The sequence below is a fragment of the Belonocnema kinseyi genome, chromosome 2 (assembly GCF_010883055.1).
Source record: "Belonocnema kinseyi isolate 2016_QV_RU_SX_M_011 chromosome 2, B_treatae_v1, whole genome shotgun sequence".
Taxonomy (NCBI): Eukaryota; Metazoa; Arthropoda; class Insecta; order Hymenoptera; family Cynipidae; genus Belonocnema; species Belonocnema kinseyi.
The window spans coordinates 84,894,134-84,916,529 of NC_046658.1; the positions used below are offsets into that span (position 1 = coordinate 84,894,134).

The following is a 22,396-nucleotide window of genomic DNA, read 5'->3' on the forward strand; positions in this document are numbered from 1 at the left end:
TTTTCTTGTATATCAGAATATTTATTTTTTTACATTACAGTGTATTACTTCTATCATTATTCTTCGGATAAGAATCCAAATCTATAATTTACACGGACAAGGAAATGTACAAAATCAACAAAATTTTCGCGAAAAGAATCGCCGCTTAAATTAAAAGCCACACATTTTCACCTTCATGAACTATTTTCCTTATCTCCTTCACACTTTTTTATTATTTCTGAAAAAAATTAAATTCACTGAATTAATTCAACTAATATATATAGAGTCTAGAATTGATTGAATTCAATATTTTAATTTCTCTTATTTTTTTTTATAAACACTTACTCTGTACTATTGATTTCAGAGCAGGTATTACTGGGGAATTCGGACACTCGGTTAAAACATTATTTCCTTCATCACAGCATCTCGCTAATAGGGGATCTAAGGGTAGCGACCCTAAAAACTCGATATTTGATTCTTCTGATAATTTTTGTCCACCACCGGTTAATGCGGGAAATATTTCAGAAGAAGTCTACAAAGAAAAAACAAGGGAAATTTAAATTAAAGGCATTTTTAAAAATCTGATTTTAGTTAGTCAAGCGGGTTAATTATTTTGTATGGAAAGAAATATTTAGAAAGTCATAAAGTTACAGGAAATAAACGTTGATCCATTTTTACCCCGAAATGGTCCACAATTAGCCCAGTTGACGCTACTATATTTGTGTTTTCAAAATTAGATCTTGTTTTCTTTGAAATTTATAAGAGTGTCCATTAATTACGTAAGGGGAGGGGGGTCTTAGGAACCCTTACTTGGGGGGGGGGGGTCCAAAGCTTTTCTCACGTAAGTTTCCTCTTTCCAATTTTTTGTAATATGCTAATTAAGACCTATTTTGGCTTTGAAATTATTTTTATACTACTATATTTTATTTCGTTTTCATTCTGCAATATTTTATATTAAGTACCTTCAATAAATATAGAGTTAAGGAGTTTAATCACTCTTGAAATTTAGTGTAATCTGTTCAAGAAATCTAATATAATCCCTGCAAATTTTTCAAATTATACGAATTCTTTTGAAAATATCGTAAATCCCTTAAAATTTTGGAAATTATGTGAAATTCGATTGAAATCCTTTGAATTCCATTAATATTTGACAGAATTAAAAATCCATGAAATTCTTCGATATCTTAAGAGATCCCTTGTCATCTTTTAAATCCATTTAAAATCCATGCAAATCTTTCTAAATCTCTTGACATCCCTTAAAATATATTAAAACTCATTTACAAATTTTGCCAGGCCATTAAAATTCCTCGAAAACACTTGAAATCTCTTACAATATATTGAAATCGGCCAAAATCTCTTAAAATCCTTTCAAATCTATTCAAATCCACTGAAATTTCATCCAATCCATTTAAATCTTTGAAATCTCATTAAAATTCCCTGTTATCCTCCAAAAATCGTGAAAATAATTCAGTCTTACAAGCAATCCTTTGATATCCTGTCACTTTTTAAAAATTATTTCGAAATCTCTAAAAATTCCTTAAAACACTTTAAAAAATGTGTAAATTTTCGAAATCATCAAAACACCATAAAAATCCCGTTTTCATCTTTTAAATACGTAGGTATCCCTTAAAATTCTTAAAAATCGGTTAAAAACCTTTAAATGTGACATAATATCTTAACATTTTAGAAGATACCCTGAAATATTTAAAAAGACTTTAAAATACATTTAAATCTTGAAAATCAGTGGAAATATTTCCAAATATTTTGAAATTCGTTAAGATATATAAAAATCCATTAAAATTGATTAAAAATCATTAAAATTACTCCAAATCCTTTAAAATACTTTATAATACTTATTCGAAAATCTTTTAAAATCCCTGAAAACACTGCTATCCCTTTAAATTCTTTTTAAAATCCTTGCCAATTTTGTATATTCCCCGAAATCCCTTTAAATCTTCAAAATATCATTAAAATCCTCTGATATCCTTAAAAAATTATGAAAATACATTGGTATCGCATGAAAACCTTAAACATCTTTTGAAATCCAGCGAAAAATATTACTAAATCTCTTTAAATCTCATTAAACCATTTTAAAACGTTGCTAATCTTTTAAATCGCTTGAAAAATCATTGAAATATTTCAAAATTCCTTTAGAATTACTTAAAATCTGTCAAATCCATGAGAATATTTCCTAATCTCCTTAAATTCCTTACAATATATTAAAATTTATTGAAATCTGTCAAAAGCAATTAAAATTACGCCGGATTACTTAAAATCCCTTAAAACACTTCGAAATCTCTTAGAATTCTTTAAAACCCTTTAGAAACTGTACAAATCCTTGAAATCGCTTAAAATTCTATGAAAATTTGGTTGAATTTTAGAAATTCCATGAAATATTTCTAAATTCTACGAGATACCCTAAAATCTTTGTAATCCCTTTAAAATTCATTAAAATCTTTTTTGAAATTTGTTAAAAGCCATTAAAATTATTCCAAATCACCTGAAATGCTTTATAATATTCGTAAATCCTTTGAAATGTCATTAGATTTTTTGAAATCATGTGAATCCTCTAAATCTGCGGATATATTTTGAAATCTCTTAAAATCTTTGAATCCCATGTAATCTTTGAATCCCTTGTAATTTTGATAAATCTCATGAAATCTCTTTAAATCCCATAAATCTTCAAAATTCCATGAATATCCCCTGAGAGAGTTTAAAATTCGTAAAAATTCTTCAGTATCACATGAAATCCTTTTAAATCCCTTTTAAAAATTGAGATTTTCTTTGAAATTTTACTAGGTAATTTCTTCAAACTTTTGAAATCTTCCAAGATAATTTGAAATCGATGAAACCTCTCGTAATCCTTTGAAATCGTATGAAGTACTCTAAAAGTTTGTAATCCAGGTTCCTTGAGATCTTATTAAATCCCTAAAAAGCATTGGAAATCTCATTAAATTCCTTTCAAATGTTGTGATTCATTGAAATACTTTGAAGTTCTTTGAAATACCTTAAAAACCCTTGAAATATTTTCAAATCATTGGAAATATTTTAAATCCTTCGAAATCTTAGTCACAATGAAAATAATTGATTTTTTTAGTAAAAATCTAAAATCTTAATAATTCTTACGTAATTAATGGGTTTTCCCTGAAGTTCTGACAATTTTTCTAATCGTAATTTTTAACTTAATATTTGGATTTATAAGCTATTAGTCCTAGAACTGTATACTTTATAAAAAATTATTAGTTTCTATTTATTACTACTGTGGGTTCTCATATTTTTATTCTAATAGAAATGGGTACCGTGTTATTAAAAAATTCAATATACAGGAAGTATTCTCACCTTGCAATTAGGACAGACGAAAATGCTCATATTTTCTACGATTCCTAAAATAGGAATGCTGACCTTTTTGCAAAAATCAATTTCTTTCCTAACATCTAGTAAGGCAACTTCTTGTGGCGTTGTTACAATAATAGCACCAGTGACACCAACTTCTTTTAGGTAGGTTGAAACTGATAAATGTTCATCAGATGTACCAGGTGGTGTGTCCAAAATCAAATAATCTAAGTTACCCCAGTCAACTTCGGAAAGAAACTGTCGTATCATGCCTAATGATAAATTATTTCATTCAATTAGATTTTTTATTTATAACAAAATAAATAAACTTTTGAAATTTTTGCTATTACAAAAAAAAGTAGAACAAATGATCGACAATTAACTATAATACAAATTTCACAGTCAAAATCTTCTCAAAACAGGGGAAATAGGTGAATTTTCACAAAAATAGAGGAATCTATTAATTTTAGTAAAATTAATGTCGTTACCATATTACTAAGATTTCAAGTCGAATTATATTGCTTCTCCAATTTAATAGTTGAATTTTCAATAACAACTAAATTATTTTCTACTAAAAGAATTGATTTTTCAACAAAAGAGCTGAGTTTTCAATTTAAAAATTAGAATTTTTCAGAATAAATTTGACTTTTCAACCAATTAGTTGAATATTCAGTTCAAAAGGACAAATTTGTAATTTTCATTAAAACAATTATATTTTTAAACAAAAAGTTAAATTTTCGACCTACAAATATGAATTTTAAACGAAGTAGTTTAATTTAAAAAAATAATTATTAATCCAAACAGTTTAATTTACATCTAAATAGTCGAATTTACAACGTAAGAAGATGAATTTTCAAACAAATGTTCAACAAGGTACTTGAATTTTAAATGCAAAAAAATGCATTTTTTAGAATAGATTTGAATTTTCTATCCGAAAAGACGAATTTTCAATCGACAAAGACAACTTCTCAACAAAACAGGTAAATTATCAAAAAATAATTCAACTTTTAAGAAAATTATTGACTTTTGACGAGAATAATTAAATTTTCAAAAAAATATTTGAATTTTCAACTGCATTTCTAAAAATTCTAACCAAATTAAGTAATTTTCAAGTCAAAAAGGCGAATTTTCTACAAAATATATGAACTTTCATCTCGAAAAAAAGAATTTTCAAGCAAAAAGTTGATTTTCAACAGAATAATAACATATATTTTTAAAACATTAATTAAATTTTCAACAAAAGAGATGACTTTTCAACCAAAGTATGAATTTTCAATCCAAAAGGACGTAGTTGCTATCCAAAATGACGAATGTTTAACAAATTAGTTGAATTTTCAAGAAAAAAAAGATGAATTCTCAACGGAAAATAAAAATTTAAGAAATTTAAATTAGATTTAAATCCAAATAAAAAATCCTATTTAACGTTCAATAATCAAATTTAGACAAAATCTGTCAAAAAAAAACGACAAAAAAACAAGAATCCAACGATCAAATTTGGACTACAACGAACAAACAAAACCCAAACAAGCAAAAATCATATTGTAATCTGAAAAAATTTTTTTAAAAGATTTCATTTTTCTTTCCTGTTTTTTATTTTTGTGAGAAAATTATTTATTTATAATTTTTTCAGATTACAATAGGATTTTTTGTTTGTTTTTGTTTGATCGTTGTGGTCCAAATTTGGTCGTTGGATTCTTTTTTTTTTGACAGAATTTTGCATCAATTTGATTATTGAACGCTAAATAGGATTTTGAATTTGGATTTTAATCTAAATAAAATTTCTTAAATTTTTATTTTCCGTTGAGAATTCAACTTTTTTTCTTGAAAATTCAACTAATTTGTTGAATATTCGTCATTTTGGATAGCAACTACGTTCTTTTGGATTGAAAATTCATCCTTTGGTTGAAAATTCAATTAATATGTTGAAAATTTATGTAATTATTTTGTTGAAAATCAACTTTTTTGTGGAAAATTCACGTTTTCGAGATGAAACTTCATATTTATTGTAGAAAATTCGCCTTTTTGACATCAAACTTACACAATTTGGGTGAAATTTTTTCGAAATAGTTGAAAATTCAAATATTTTTTTGAAAATTTAATTATTTTTGTCAAAAATCAATAGTTTTCTTAAAAGTTGAATTATTTTTTGATAATTTATCTGTTTTGTTGCAAAGTTGTCTTTTTGGATAGAAAATTCATATCTATTCTAAAAATTTCGTCTTTTTTGGGTTTAAAATTCAAGTACTTTTTTGACCATTTGTTCGAAAACTCGTCTTTGTACGTTGTAAATTCGACTATTTACATGTAAATTAAACTGTTTGGATTGATAATTTTTTTAAAATTCAACTACCTGGTTGAAAATGTATATTTTCAGGTCGAAAATTTAACTTTTGATTTAAAAATCCAACTGCTTTATAAAAAAATTTGTCATTTTGTATTAAAAATTCATCTTTTTCCCGGGGGGAGGGGGGTCCCCATTGGATTCTTTTTTTTTTAACAGGAGTTTGCATTAACAACAAATAATCCTAATAGCTGATATTTTAAGCAAAAAGACGAATGTTCAACAAAATAGTTAAATTTGTAACAAACAAATATTCAATTCCGAAGGAAAAAAAATCAATCGTATTATTCCGCATAAGACTTCAATTTTTAACCAAAAATATGAATTTTTCACAAACGAGATGAATTCTGAACCAAAAACATAAAAGTAGTCTTTTCAATTATGCAAAAAAAGGGGGAAGTTTTTTTGCAAACTAGAAAAAAAGGAACTATGTAATATGAAAAATAGTGTGAAATCTGATAATATCTTGAATATTTATGCACACTAGTCAACAAAACCCCTATGTGAAAAAATTAACTTTTCAGTATACATATGTACCAAATAAATTTACCATTTTTCTTTGGCCCTCGCCAAATTACTGCATCGCTTTCCTTCTCAAGTATGAATCCAATGGACATTACTGACAAATTATCTTCTACGTACTAAAAAATAGAATAGGTTTAATTTACATTCGCTCTGTCAATATCAACCTTGGAGGGTGTCTAGCGACCTTGAAAACCTGAAAATTTCCTAACATTTGTTATCCCTAAATACCTAGAAATTTCCTTGAATTTTTCAAGAAAATCTGCAATTATAATTATTTTTTGATTCTTTGCTTATTAAACGTTTATTTTATTGAAATAGAAAGAGCAATTTAAATTTTTTAATTTACTGAAAAAGAAGTTTCTCGTTCAGAAGAAGAAACCTTGCAATTGAAAAATGTACAAAAAAAATTATTCATTAACTTTTTATTGATTAGAAACATAAAATAACATATTTTCTGAAATTAGAAATGTATTTAGCAAAAATGATTTGGATATCATTAAACTTTTTTGCACGATTGCAACCTTTATTTTATAGACTGCAATAACAAAATTGATTATTTTGTATAATTAACAGGTTGGGTGCAATAAGAGGGCCTTGCATTTTTAGAAAATGCTTACTTTTCATTTTTTTTGTACATAACTTTATGAAGAACAAATGAAAAGCGACTTCTGAAAATGTAAAAATATATTTTAAATCCAACCGGACAATTTTTTTAAGTTTCAAATTTCTTCTCCGTTTAATATAGAAATACACTTCTTAAATGAAACTTATAACCTCATACAAATTTTAACCGTAAATGACCCGGAAATTTTTGAAGCCTGAAAAAATTAAAAACATTGAAAAAGTAAAAAAAAAGTAAAACGTTTGAAATCGAAAATTTTTTATTCATAAAAATCGTTCCATGTTGATAAACTGTAAGTATAAATTATGATTTTTAAAATTGAACTGTAGTTCGATTATTAAAAGTTGAACAATAATTTATTTTACCGAAAGCCTTGACAGTTAAACAAACATAAACGTGAGATTGAAACTTTATTAACTATTTTCAATTTTAAAATAATTTCAATTTAATAGATTGATAATTGGACGCTTTTATTACATTTCTAATCCTATTTAAATATTGTTTCACTCTCAAATATTCCATTTTTAACCCAGTCAATTAAAAATTTTGTAATTTAGAAAAAGAACAATTGTTTAATATTTGGCAATAATTGATTATTAATTTGAAATGGGCAATTATAAATCAAATATACAGAACTAAGTATTTGAATCTAAATTGTTTAAAATAGAAAGTCTTAAATCCTCAATTTTTTCATTCTTAATTTATAAGTGAGATTGTTGAATTTTTATGTGTAAATAAGAATTGAACAATTTTAAATTTATAACAAAATCTGGTTACTTTATACTTCATCTGACACTTGAAAAGATCTGAAAAGATTTCCAATACTAACAGAAAATAATAAAAAAGATTTAAGGCCAGTTTTTAATTATCAAGGGGTAAAAAAATAGGAAAAATTCTAGTTCTTTTAAATAATATTTAGACGTTTTAAAAAAATCTAGAAAATAATTCAAAGCTTTTAAATATTTAAAAAAAGTACAAGCAAAACGTAGATTTTTGTAGATTTCTAAATAAAATCTTGAATCTTTTTAAGAATTTTAAACAGGTTTCAACCTAATAAATGTTTTAAGATACCTACGAACATTTTTTATGATTTTTTTATTTTGAATAAATAATTCGAAGAGATTATTCAAACTGATATACTAACAGAAACACATTTTAATGGTTGTCTTTACTCTTTAATTGAGAGAATTAGAAATCATAGAGCAGATTTATATTATTTACACAAGAAATATTTGAATTGTTTAATTTACAGAAGTTCAAAAAATTAAATTTTGCAATTGAATAGCATTGAATTTTTAATTGTTCAATTCGAAAGTGTTACAAGGTTTTATTTTATATGTGTAAATTATAAAGCATAGCATAAGAAATTTTTTAAATAAAAAACGATTTTAGGCTTTTTTTTTAAGTTTATAATTCAAAAGAGTTCCACCTTGAGTGTTTTAATTTACGGATCAGTTTTTAATCCTTCAAATGAAAAAAAGTTCTAGCTCTAAGAGATTAATTTTTGTAATTTCAATTACCGTGAAAAATGTTTCCAAATCGGGAAAAACAAAAAAATGACCATCATTTTTTCCTGGATTAAAACAGTCACTCTGAATATGTTTATTCAAGCTTTTGCTTTCATTAATAAATTTTTTCCAACCGAAAAAATTAACTGCTCATTTTTTCACAGGTAGCAAGCGGTTACTTGTTTATTTTCTCTAAAGAAAATTCGACCTAGAAAAACTTGATTTCTTGACCTGGAAAACATGGAAAAGACCTTGAATTTCGTCCATAACAATCGCTAGACACCCCCTGACCTTCTTTCAAATGATAAAATTATGGTTAATACTAACAACAGGGGACCATCCTGATCCACTCATATGAACTTGTTCTCCCAGAACTCCCAAAACTCTCGGCTGTGAAGGTCCACAGATATCTATATCTAATACTGAAACCTGCATTTGATCCACATTAATTAAATAAATCAATATAAAAACAGGGTTGCTACAAAATCTCAATTTCGAAATTCACTAACTTTTCCCTGACTAATTTTTCAATTTCCCTGACTGTTCTAAATCGTTCTTTAGACATAAAAACAGTTTAAAAAATAGTTGAGTTTTCAACTTAAAAAGCTAAATTTTGAACTAGAAATGGGAGAATTTTAAATTCTAAGCAAAGAAAATTAATTTTTAACTAAGAAAAAAGTAATTTTAACCCCAAATAAATATTTTAATTTTCAATCGAATAGAGTTAAATTAAATAAAAACATACTAATTTTCAAACCTAAAAGCCACATTTTGAACAAAAGAGGTTAATTTTCAATTAAAAAATATTAATTATCCATCAAAATAATTGAGTTTTCAACCCATCAGAAAATATGAGTTTTCAACAAAATAAATGAATGTTCAAAGACGATTTTTAAGGAAAAAATGGAATAGTTACATTCTTAGTTAAGAAAATTAATTTTCAAATAAAAAAATAAATAAATTGTCATCAAATTAGTTAAAGTTGGTAACCAAAAAGATGAATTTTCACCCAAGAAGAATAAATGTCTATCAATAAAGAACAATTTTCCACAAATAAAGAAGTTAAATTTTCAGTTATAAAAATTAATTTTCAATTAATAAAAAATCATTTTCAATCAAGAAGATTACTTTTCTACCAGAAAGATTAATTTTCAATAAAATACGTGAATCTAAAGAAGATAAATTTTCAACAAAAAAGGGTTTTCAATCAAAAAAAGATCAATTCTAAAAGAAAAATGTAACAGTGGATATTTCAACCAAAAAATATTTTTGTGCCTAACCAAAAACAGTTAACTTTGAGTCAACTGAAAATAGAATAGTTATATTTGACTTTTGATAAAAATGATCAATTTTCTAAAAAAAAATAATAATAAACTAATTTTCAACAAAATACATACATTTTTAACTAAAAATAAATAAATTTATAAACAAAAATAAAATAGTGAAACTTTCAATCAGCGAGAAACAATTTTCACACAAATAGTTAAATTTTCAAATGGTTCTACTTTCTACTTAAATTCTCAACCAAATAAGGTGAATTTTCAAAGAAAAATGGAAAAGTTGGTATTTCAAGTAAACATTTTTTTAAAAATCAAAAACAGCTACACTTAATTAAAAAGATGAATGTTCAACAAAATAGTTGATTCCCCAACCAAAGTAGTTTTATTTTCAACCTAACAGTTGTGATTTGTAACCAAAAAGGATCAAATTGCTATAAAAATAAATAAATTTTTAACAATATGGTTACATTATCCACCAGAGAAATGAATTTTTACCTAAGATTATGAGTCGATGATCACAAAAACTAATTTTTAACCAAACAGCCGAATTTTCGAAATAAAATATAGATTTTCTACTAAAAAGGTAAAAATTTTCAACAAAATATATACATTTTTTTCCAAAAATATCATATTTTAATTTTCTGTTAGAATAGTCAATTTTCAAAGAACAGAACCGCATTTGAAACAAAATAGTTTAATTTGCAACCTAAGAAATGAATTTTTAACCAAAAATATGAAGTTTCCACAAATGAAATTAATTTTCTACTCAAAAATACGCATTTTCACCTAAAACAGATAAATTTTCAACTTTAAATAGAGCAGATAATTTTCCAAGGAAAAAATTAATTTTTAACAAAATAAAATAAATTTTGATTGAAATAGTTCGCTTTTCAACCAGATGAATTTTCAACCACGAAGATTAAATTTCTATAAAAAAGATCAATTTTCTACCGATAAATTTACCAATTTCTAATTTGAAATAGAATAGTTGAATTTACAGTTAAAAAAATTAATTTTTAACCGAACAAAAAGAATTTTCGACAAAATTTTAAATTTCAACATCAACAAAAGTTTTTTTCAACTAAAATGAAGAATCATCAACGAAAAAATGTTACAAATAGTTCCACTTTCAATCAAATAGGATTTACTCTCAAAGAAAAATTTGACAGCTGATATTTCAATCAAAAAATATTTTAATTTTGAGTCAAAAACAGCTACAGTCAACCAAAGAGATGCATTTTCAACAAAATAGTCGAATCCCCATGTAAAACATATTCATTTTCAACTAAACAGTTGATATTTGTCTAGAACAACAAAAAAAAACGAGGAAATTTTCAAAAAAAGCATAAATTTCCAACTAAGAAGATACATTTTTAAACAAAAGTAGAATAGTTACATTTTTAATCAGAGAAATTAATTTTCTAATTTTAAAAATTATGTTTTAACTAATGAGATTACTTTTTTACAAAAAATATTACTTTTTAACAAAATAGTTGAATTTTTACCTAAAACCAATAAATTTATAAATATTCCACTCAAAATAGAATTTTTTAATTTTCAGTTTTAAAAATTTACTTTTAACCAAAGAAAACGAATTTTCCACAAAACAGTTAAATTTACAACAAAAATAAAAGGGTTTTCAACTAAAATGAGGAATCATGAACCATAAAAAGGCATTTTTAACAAATAGTTCCACTTTCAACAAAATAAGATGAATTCTCATAGGAACAAATTTAACAGATGATATTGGTACCAAAAAATACTTCAATTTTCAAATAAAAATAGTTACATTCAACCAAAAAAAAATTGTTTCGAAAAATTGTTAAATCCACAACCAAACCAGATTAATTTTGAACTAAACAGTTGATATTTATAACAAAAAAAATGTGCAATTTCTACCAGAAAAAAAATGAATTTTCGACAAAACAGTTAAATCAGCAACCAAAGAAATGATCGAATTGTTTAAATTTGCAAAAAAAAAATGTCAACAAAATACATAAATTTTCAACTAAGAAGATAAATTTTTAGACAAAAGTAGAATGATTTCATTTTTATTTAAAGAAATAAATTTTTTATTTTAAAAATTATGTTTTAACTAACGAGATTATTCTTCTACCAAAAAAAAAACGACTTCAACAAAATAGTTGACTTTTTATCTAAAATCGATACACTTACAAATATTCAATTTGAAATACAATAGTTAAATTTTCAGTTAAAAAATTAATTTCCAACTAAAGAAAAGGAATTTTCAACAAAATAGTTAAATTTTCAACAAAAAAAGGTTTTTCAACTAATATGATGAATCATGAACCAAAAAATGAATTTTTAACAAATAGTTCCATTTTCAATCAAATAATATGAAATCTCACAGGAAAATCTAACAGTTGATATTATAAACAAAAAATATTTTAATTTTCAATCAAAAATAACTAAATTCAACCAAAAAGATTAATTAACCACGAAGATTGAATTCCTATAAAAAAAGATAAATTTTCCACTTATGAATTTATAAAATTTTAACTTGAAATAGAATAGTTAAATTTTCAGTAAAAAAAATTAATTTTTAAACAAAGAAAAAATTTTTTCGACAAAACAGTTAAATTTTCAACATAAAAAAATGTTTTAACTAAAATAAAGAATTATCAATAGAAAAAATTTAATTTTTCAAATAGTTCCACTTTCAATCAAATAGGATGTATTCTCATAGAAAAATGTAACAGTTGACATTTCAACCAAAAAATTTAATTTTCAATAAAAAATAGCTACATTCAAACAAAAAGATGAATTTTCTCAAAAAAAGTTAAATCCAAAACCAAAACAGATTAATTTTCAACTAAATAGTTGATATTTAAAACAAAAAAATGTGCAATTTCCACAAAAATATTATAAATAAAAATTTATCGAATTGGTTAAATTTTCTACCAAAAAAATAAACAAATTTTCAACAAAATACATCAATTTTCAACTAAGAGGATACATTTTTTAACAAAAGTAGAGTGATTAAATTTGTAATCCAAGAAATGAATTTTTAATTTTAAAAATGATGTTTTAACTAACGAGATTACTTCCCTACCAAAAATAAGATTTTTCAACAAAATAGTTAATTGTTTACCTAAAACCGATAAATTTATAAATATTCAACTTGAAATAGAATAGTTAAATTTCCAGTTAAAAAATTAATTTTCAACCAAAAAAAAAGAATTCAACTTTCAACTAAGTAAGATGAATTCTCACAGAAAAATCTAAAAGTTGATATTTCAACCAAAAAATTAAAAAATACAATTAAAAGAAAAAAAATTAACAGTTAAATCCACAAGAAAAACAGATTAATTTTCAACTAAACAGTTGATATTTGTAATCAACAAATGCTCAGTTTCTACAGAAATAAATTAATTTTCGACAAAACAGTTAAATTATCAACCTAAAAAAATGATTGAATTGGTTAAATTTTCTTTAAAAAACAAAACAACAAATCTTCAACAAATGACATGAATCTTCAACTAAAAAGACAAATTTTTTAACAAAAAACTAGAATGATTAAATTTGTAATAAAAGAAATGAATTTTTAATTTAAAAAAAATTATTTTTTGACTAATCAGATCACATTTCTACTAAAAATAAGACATTTCAACCAAATAATTGATTTTGATTTTTCACCTAAATCTGATAAATTTTTAAGTAAGAAAATTAATTTTTTGCCAAATAAAATAAATTTTGAACGAAATAGTTCAATTAAAAAAAAAGAAAGAAACAGTGTTTCAAATATAAAAGAAGACAAATTTCTTACAGAATAGTTGAATCCGTAACCAAAAAAGATTAAATTTCACCAAATTATTGTAATTTGTAACCAAAAAAAGATACAATTTTAGTTTAATTTTGAACCAAAAAGAATGACTTTTGAACAAAACTTTTTAATTTTCAAGAAAATAATAAAACTTCAACTTCAGTTTATCGAAAATTCCCTGACTTTCCCTGATTAGCTTTAACTTCCCTGACCTTCTCGAATTTCTTGACCTGTAGCAACCCTGAGGAAAACTAAAACAAGTAGCACTAAAATTAAAAGACCGCATTTTAATATTTCCATTCCAGTAATTCGTTTGTGTAGCAACTTGCAAATCAATAGCCTGGTACTAGTTGCCACGACCCATATAGATATACATACAGATCTATGAGAATTTAAAACTTGACTCTCGGAATCTCGCAGAACGTTTTGCTTGATAGAAAAGGATGTACATCGAAAATCACTTGGACGTTATTGGTATGGGTAAAAGAGTAAGTTAATAATTTTCGAAAATTATTGTTTCTTATAGAAAAAATATAAATATAAAAGCTCGTTTTCTTGATCTTAATGTTTTTGTCGCTTGTGCAAATTTAGGGGCTTCAGCACAGTTTTCTTTTATTAGACTTACGTTTCTGTCGATATTATCATCAGCTAAAGTCCGTGCAATGAGCGAAGTGATTGTACTTTTTCCAACTCCTCCTTTTCCTGAGAGGACTAGAATCTTGTACTTCACTGAAGAAAGATTTGCTGTTACGAGAGCTAATCCAGGATCTGTTTGTTTTGTTGCACCGGATGAACATAAGTTTTGATTTGGGCACCCGGCACATGCAGAAACTTTGCCTGCATCTTCACTTTCTGTACCAGGACAGTCTAAGAAAATTAATTCTTTTTATAAGTGCAAATTTTATGAAGGGGTTGATAAATAAAGCACTTCATTATTAATAAAACGAAGAAGACCTGTTCAGATTAATATGAAATTAAGTAGTTTTATCATTGTAATTTTCATGCTTCATTATTTATAAAAATGCAATTAACCATAAATTAATAAATGTGCAAGAAAAATATTGCAGATAAATGTAATAAACATGAATGTAAGTATAAAGGTTGTTATCAAAACCTTTTTTATCATCATTTTGCAGTATATATAACGATTTTATATTTTTCTACCAAGCATATCTAATAAAATTACAAGGGATGAGAAACCTGTTATTTTAAATTAATTAATAATAACAATATGCAAACAAATTTACTTAAAAAAAATTCGATTTTAAATCGTATTAATTTAATTTTGATTATTACACTGCATTTGGGAGGTGTTCTAAACATAACCTCAAAATTAATTGTTGAAATTTCCATATGCAATAAAGAATATAGCATTATGACGCTCGATAATAAGTGAAGTATTTAATTTTAGCACTATAGTTTGCATCCTTTCAATAGATTTAACAGTGTATTTATTGTTAAATTACTTAAATTATTTACTTACGTTCTGGAGCTTCAGCAGGAACGTCTACCATGTTGATATTGATTGTCAAACTGCAGACTAAGACGCGCGAAATTTAATTTAATGAATAATACGTTCTTTTTAAATAAATATTAAAATGTTCATTTTGTGATTTTACTAGATAATTATCTTTTACCAACTTTAATAAATACGTTTTCGTTAAAATTTGAACATTATTAATTATTATTTTTTAATACTGTTCTTATGGCTCATATTTTTGAAATTATAATTATCTCAATGTATCCATTCATTGTTTGACCGTTTTAGTTAATATTTGTATTGAAAAAAATTTTCTTTGTTTATAATTTCTTTTGCTGTAAAATTCTACTATTCGGTTGAAAATTTAAATATTTTGTTAAAAATTCACCCATTTTTTAAAAAGTAGTCTTGTTTGGTCAAAAATTGAACTACTTAGTCGAAATTTTTTTTATTCAAAATGGAATTTTGTGATTTTATTTAACAATTATCTTTTTGCAACTTTAATTAATTCATTTACGTTAAACTTTGAAGACGAATAATAATTTTCTTCAACTCTTCTTATGACTCATATTTTAGAAATTATAATTATCTGGATTTATCCATTCATTTTTCAAGCTTCTCAGTCCACTAGTTAATATTTGAATTAAAAACGAGATTTTTGATGTTTTAGTTTTCTAATTTGAATAAAAGTTAATTTTTCAAATTGAAATGTGTGCCATTATATTTTTGGTCCAAAACTCTAATCTCTCGGTTAAAAATTCTACTATTTCGGTTGAAAATTTAAATATTTTCCTGAAAATTAAACTATTTTGTTGAAAATTATTCAAATTTTGAGATCAAGAATATAACTTTTCCGTTTTTTTGTTGGAAATTGATAGTTTTTAGTTCAAATTTCACATACTCTTTTGAACATTATTTCTTTGTTTGAAAATTCATACATTTAGTTTGAACGTTCCATTTTTGTTGTTGAAAAAATCGTCTATTTGGGTTGAAAATTCTATTATTTGGGTAGAAAAGCCAACTATTTGGTTGAAAAATTACATTTTCAGGCTGGAAATTTAAATATTTAGTTGTTAAAATTCAACTTGTAAAAAATTCAGCACTTAGTTGCGAGTTGAACTACATTGTTAAAAATGTACTTTATTGGTTTAGGATTTGACCATTTTGGTTGAAAATTAATTTGTTTAAATTTAGATATACCTATTACATTTTTAATTTAGAATATATATATTTTTTAAATTAACTTATTCTTTGAAAATTTAACTAGTTGACTAAACATTCAGCTATTTTGTGGCAAATTCATTTTATCTAGTAGAAAATTAAATTTATTAACTGAAAATGTAATTATTTCCTTTTTTTCTTCAAATTTAATCGTTTTTAGTTAAAAATTCAACTATTAGGTTGAAACCAAACTTTTTTAAATCGAAATTTCACATGTTTAGATCAAAATTGTAATTCTTGTAAGAAATTCGACTTTTTACTTGAAAATTTAACTCGTTTGTTAAATGTTCGTCTTTTCTGATTGAATGCTACTGTTTTTATTTAGAAGCAAAATATTTTTTGTTGAAACAATAACTACACCATTTAAGATAGGACATTTACCTTTCTTACAGGAAAATTAAACTATTCAGTTGATTTTTTTTTAAATTTTAAAAATGTATATTTTCTGTTTGAAATATGGACTATTCTATTTTTCTTTCAGAAATAATCTTTTTTCATTAAAGAATTCAAAAAATTGGATGAAAGATGAACTAATTTGGTGTAAATTCATTTTTTGTTGAACATTCATTCTCTTTAGGGGGAAATTTCATCCTTTTTGTTTAAAAACACAAATTTTTGAGCATTCAACTATTTTGTTGAAAATTCGTCTTTCTTGGTTAAATTAAATTGTTTTTATATAAAATATAAATCGTCTTTTAGTGAAATGTCAAATATTATATTCTTAGGTGGGAATTCATTCTTTTTGGATTGAAAATGAATTTTTTGTTGTTGTAAAAAAGTAAATTTTTTAGGATAAAAAGGAACTTTTTTGTTGAAGATTAAACTTTTCTCGTTAAAAATTCAACTGACTTTTCAATTTATCTTTTGTTTGAAAACTCAACCATTTGGTTGAAAATTCGTCTTTTTTTTTTTAAGTTAAAGTATTTAAAAATCTTAAGTGTTTAATATGGAATTTTATATTGTCTCTATATTAAAATTATTTAAAAGAATTTACTCCACAAATAGTTACCTATCTTTGTGAAAAATCATCCTATTTCCCTTGTTTTGATGTCATTTTACGTTTTGAAGTCTGCTGGGAGCTAAAATTCTGTAATTTTGTTTCTGGATCATATTTCACCAGAAAACAAACATGAGATAAATTTAAACAACAAAAGTTAGAATGTCTTGTTCGCAGAAAGTTCTGGTTTAAAAAATCCGAGAGCCTGTTACTAGAATTCCGCTTTATGTTTAAAAACGATTTATGTTTTGAACATAAAAATTGTGGAAGGTAAAATTTTTATATTTTAATTAATTTTTCGTTTAAAGAACTTAATTTTGCTTGTACGAAAAAAAAACTTAAGCAAATAGAAATGATTCATAACTAATTTTTATTTTTGGTTTTTTAAAAATTTATTTCGGAAAAATTATTTGAAAACGGAATTTTTAGTTTAGAATATCTTTGTAATTTATTAATCTGATCAATTAAAAATATATTTCAGGCTAAAAATTCAAACAATCATTTTAAATTGCTTCCAGATATGTATTCAAGAAATAAATTAAAGTTGTCTTTTTTTATAACTTACGTTCGACAGATTTAAAAGTTTTATTATTTTAGATTTTATTTGAAAAGGGTAAATCTGGAGTTCCAATTAATACGAAACTTTTTTTTCTTAAATCCCTTTTTGTTACTATTTACATTTTGATGTAATTTAATTTTTACCTGTTATTTAAAAAACGAAGATAAAATTTATTTGATCTTCTTTTTAAACTGCTTTAAAACGGCTATTATCTAAACTATTATTTTTTTTATTTGTAGCAAGTAGAACCATGGACTACAACCACTGGATCAATGACTTATGTTGAGCCATCAATTCCTTTTCGTGCAAACGAATATTCACGTGTACATCATCTTGTACCGTGGCGCCCAAATGTAGGATACGAAAATGTTGAGGTACTCCCCTTGTGAGTAATTATTTATATTTGTATTTTTTACTTGTACCTAAATCCCCTAATCTTTATTATTTAAGAACAAAATCTCTAAATTGAGTTTCATTAATTAATTCAACACACTACCAATTCTTCAGAAATCATCAGGGTTTTCGTAGTCACTTAAGTAAAGTTTAGTCACTTTTTTAAAGAATTAATCTTTAAAGAATTCTAATATATATATGCACACCTATATTTATTTATATTGGTAATAAGCTCGGATAAGGTTAATACCGATTTTGCTTATCAATTGGATACCGATGTAAAAAATACCTTGAAATTGAGTGCGCATAAAGCCTTATTTACAAAAAAAATTGTATTCGAAACTATAATAATTATTATTTTTATTATTTTATATTATTTATATACTATATATTATTCATATTATTTTTATTTTTATTACTAGAGAACTTATTAGACGCAGATTTCAAACGCGGAGAAGCCCAGCTAGATTTTGAATTGAGAACGTTCCAATTTGAAATATTTTAGATGGTTAAAATTTGGAAAAAGATAATATTTCGAATGGATTAGAAAGGAATTGAACTAGTATCATTTCTGAATAAAGGCATTTAAAATGTGATAATTTTTAATTAAAAATCATTCAAAGAGAGGATCTTAAAATTCAAAACCTTCCAAATAAAATTTTTTAAATTGGACAATTTCTTTATGAAGAAGTAGTGTCTCAATTCTAATTCAAAGAGTTCAGAATTGAAGAATTTTATTTTTAATTCAAGAACCTCAAAATTAAATAATTTCAGATTTAAAGGTTAACAGAAGACAATTTCAAAACGTTAAAAATGGAATATTATTCAGATTAGAATTGTCAAAAATAGAACATTTAAAATTCAGAGAAATGAAAATTGTATTATTTATAATTAAAATCATTCAAAATTGAATAATTTAAAAATAAAATTTTTGAATTTTAATAAATTTAAATTCGAAGCGATTAAAATTTGACAACGTTGATTTAAAAATTAAATTGCTTATGAAATTCTAGAAATCTACAATTTGTATTAAATTAAAAAAATTATGATTAAACATAAAAATGGATTAGGATTTTTTTTCTAAAATCAAAAAATAAATTCACCTTTATTGCCACCGTTCAAAATCGAAAAATGTTAATTTTTGAATATTCAAAATTGAATTTTTCTAAAAAAAACATTCGAAATAAAGTTATTTTAAATGGGAAATATACGAAAATGATCAAGTTTATACTCCAGAAACTTGAAACTTAAACAAATCCGAAATTATAATATAGTCCTCTCTCTCTCTCTGAATAATGCCGCTTTCAATAGTGTTGTTTCTTCTCATTTTTGCTTGAACGCATCCCTCACCATCCTGATATCGCTTCGAGCCCCGGCATTTCAACCCAGTCTCTCTGAATAGTGCCACTCAAATATATGTACGAAAATAGACTATGTACAGGATTAATGCTTTATAGTACAAATAATAAGTAACCAAATACTTACCAATTCAATGCTAGTACAAAACCGAGTCGTTTTTGTCGAATCAAAATCGACAAAAAAATCCAAACATATATACTTCGTACTCGACAGGAAAAAAAAGGAAGCTAACGACCGGCACTATTCAGAGAGATCGGGCCAGAATTCGATGGCGCTTCCACGTGCCAAGAGTGGGGAAAGCTGAGTTCTACGAAAAATACTTCCCTATCAGCCCATGTCCGTCACTATTCAGAGAATATTTTTTTAATTTAATACAAAATTTATATTTCTACAATTTTAGAAGCTTTTTACTTGGAGATATTCAATTCAGTTTTCAATTTCAACTCCTTCCTGGTGAAATTGTCTAAATTAAAAATGTTTAGCTTGAAAGTTTCGAATTTTTTAAACTTCTGTTTTAAATTGCTTAAAGTTTTCCAATTTTAAACGTTTTTCCCCTTCTGGTAAAAAAGTACCTGACTAAAAATATAAAGGACCCTACCCGGGGATACGAAACCCTAAAAATTAAACACAGTAAAAAGAAAATAAATTATTTTAAAAAATAATTTGAAGTAGATAAATGAGTTGAAAACGATTGACCAGTATCATAGTTAAGTATCCTTTTATTCAGCTTGTGATCAAATTAATTATACAATTTTTCCAAACATTACTTTGTAAAATTTATTCCAGTTATTGTGACATCGGTATTTACCCTCGAATTGCAGCAATAGAATTTCATCTAATTTTGTAAATGCAAGTCGACGAAATACATTTGTGATTGAATCGAAATTCAAATCGATCAATTGAAAGTCTAATTTAATCGAAAGTCAGTTTTTAGCTTAAATTAGTTACTTTTTGAAATACATTATTCTGTGACAGCCCTGGAAATTATGAAAAAATCAGCTTCTTCAGCTTTCTCTGAGAAAGGATAATATTGATTTAACAAACCAGACTGTTTCAAGCCTTCGAATTCCTCTAGTATTGGAACTCAGTACATATTTACTAAATTGGTCTTCATTCATATTAATCTTATATTAAAAAATTAAATTGATTCAAACACTTATCTCTGAAAATAAGTGTCTTATTCAATTATAATCTTGTTTATTTATTTTCTGAAAGTGATTTAAAATAAACGCATTTTATTTCAGTGATAAGTATTCTACCTGTTGTTTATTTAATTATTTCAATTTCATATTCAGGTCTACAAAATCAATAACTAATTACGCTGTCGATCCATTAAGTAACATGTCTACACACCCTCTGAAGTTTCCAAATCTAGTAACAGGTTTTCAAAGAAATCCTGTTCATGCCTCTCAAGCAGCTCTTTACACACGATATACTCCTCAGGAATGGTTTCAAAAGCAAGTTATGTTCTACAATCAGGCTGATTCAAACAGACACTATTCTGAGCGAATTAGGAATGATGCTGTTAAAATCATGAGGTGTGTATCAGTAGTCAAGACGATTTTTCTCTAACATTACAAAGTTCATAAAATATAAAAATTATATATAACTAGTGGTAAATGCGAAAATGAATCACATGTCTGGATTTCTATTTCCTAATACAAGTTTTGAGGTACTATATGGAACTAAACAAAAATTATTCACAGTAGTTACCGCGCGTCTAAAAGAAAGGATTTTATAGCCTAAAAAGATGTTAATTAAGTCGTTCAAACCTCCTTTATCCATTATTTCCCTCTCCTTCTCCCCCTACATTCCCCTTTCTTTCCCTCATTTCCCTTCCCTTGTTTAATCCATTGCTACCTTTCCCTTCCCCAAAAATTTCTTCCAATACTTCCCTCTCTTCACACTTTCATCACTCCCTACCCACACTTCCATAACTCCCTACCCACACTTCCATCACTCCCTACTCATACTTCCATCACTCCCTATACAACTTCCAATCATTTCCCCTAACTCTCCTCCTTACTTTGCCTTCACTTCCTCTACTTAACCTCCCCTCACTTCTCCAACCCTTATTTACTTTCATTTCACCTACTTCCCTTTACTAATTTTCCCTCGCTTCCACTATTTCCCCTCCGCCCACTTCCCCACCATTATTATCGAAAATGTATCTCTCGGAAGAAAAAAATATCCTCAAAAATTAAAAAACTTAACCTTTTTGAAATAGTCAAAAATTATTTTCCAAATTACAAAAAAGTGTAAATAATGCTTTCAATCATATAGTGAACCCAATTAATAGGCAAATTTCTTTCATACTCTTTTGCATGTAAATAGCTGTGCTCGAGACTGCATCAAAAGGCAGAGAAATAGTATACAATTTATGCTTAAAGCTCTTTTCCAAAAAATTGGTGATATTCATAAGACTGCTGGCAATATAGAAATATTGAACTAGGTATTAAATAATATATTCAACGAAAAGAGTTTTTTTCTTAACTTTATGCGGTGAAAATGTGGTTAATGTACATAAAGGTGAGCCGAAAAAATAAAATGATGGAAATCTAAGAATTATTTGAAAACGTAACATGTTCGAGTTGAAAAATACCAACTTTAAAAAAATTACTCTGCACCTTGATATTTTATTTCTAAATCATGAAAAAGAATTACTGTATAAGTTTTATTATTTATAAAAGAATTGAACTTTGTTAGTATGATCAAGGTTCTATATCACTTTACTGGAAAAATTAGAAGCCCTCAAAATTAAAAATACGAAGAATTAAAAAATCTATTATGAAGTAACATTGTTAATACTGCACTAAAAAAAATTTTGCAAAAAAATAATTAATAATTATAATAATAATTTTGAATTGAAAACATTTCAAATGAAATAATTTTAGATTAGTTAAAACTTTGAAAAAAAGAACAATATTTAAAGTGGAATTAAAAGCAAATGGACTTGTATCATTTATAAATAAATGTGCTTAAAATTAAATAATTAAAAATGGAAAATTTTAAAAT

At 25.3% G+C, this 22,396-nt stretch overlaps 2 protein-coding genes across 3 annotated transcripts in view; one reads left to right on the top strand and one right to left on the bottom strand.

The window, feature by feature from the left end:
* On the bottom strand, positions 1-14,903 carry LOC117167013 (cytosolic Fe-S cluster assembly factor NUBP1 homolog). 2 transcript variants are annotated; one of them, XM_033351560.1, is made up of 7 exons: positions 14,856-14,903; positions 13,998-14,239; positions 8,636-8,737; positions 6,204-6,294; positions 3,319-3,584; positions 325-511; positions 1-217 (listed from the first exon to the last, which is right to left on the bottom strand). In XM_033351560.1, exons 1-7 carry the CDS (start codon positions 14,884-14,886, stop codon positions 174-176), a joined length of 963 nt encoding a protein of 320 aa, XP_033207451.1. In that variant the 5' UTR covers positions 14,887-14,903; the 3' UTR covers positions 1-173. The 2 variants fall into 2 exon arrangements, with proteins under 2 accessions (XP_033207451.1, XP_033207453.1); XM_033351562.1 differs by lacking the exon at positions 8,636-8,737.
* The window catches only part of LOC117167012 (tektin-3-like), a 21,611-nt gene continuing 13,000 nt past the window's right edge, over positions 13,786-22,396 (top strand). Inside the window, exons 1-3 of the mRNA XM_033351559.1 lie at positions 13,786-13,860; positions 17,869-18,014; positions 20,677-20,919. Of these exons, the coding sequence (XP_033207450.1) occupies positions 13,816-13,860; positions 17,869-18,014; positions 20,677-20,919 (434 nt within the window). The 5' untranslated portion in view covers positions 13,786-13,815. The remainder of the gene's footprint in view (positions 13,861-17,868; positions 18,015-20,676; positions 20,920-22,396) is intronic.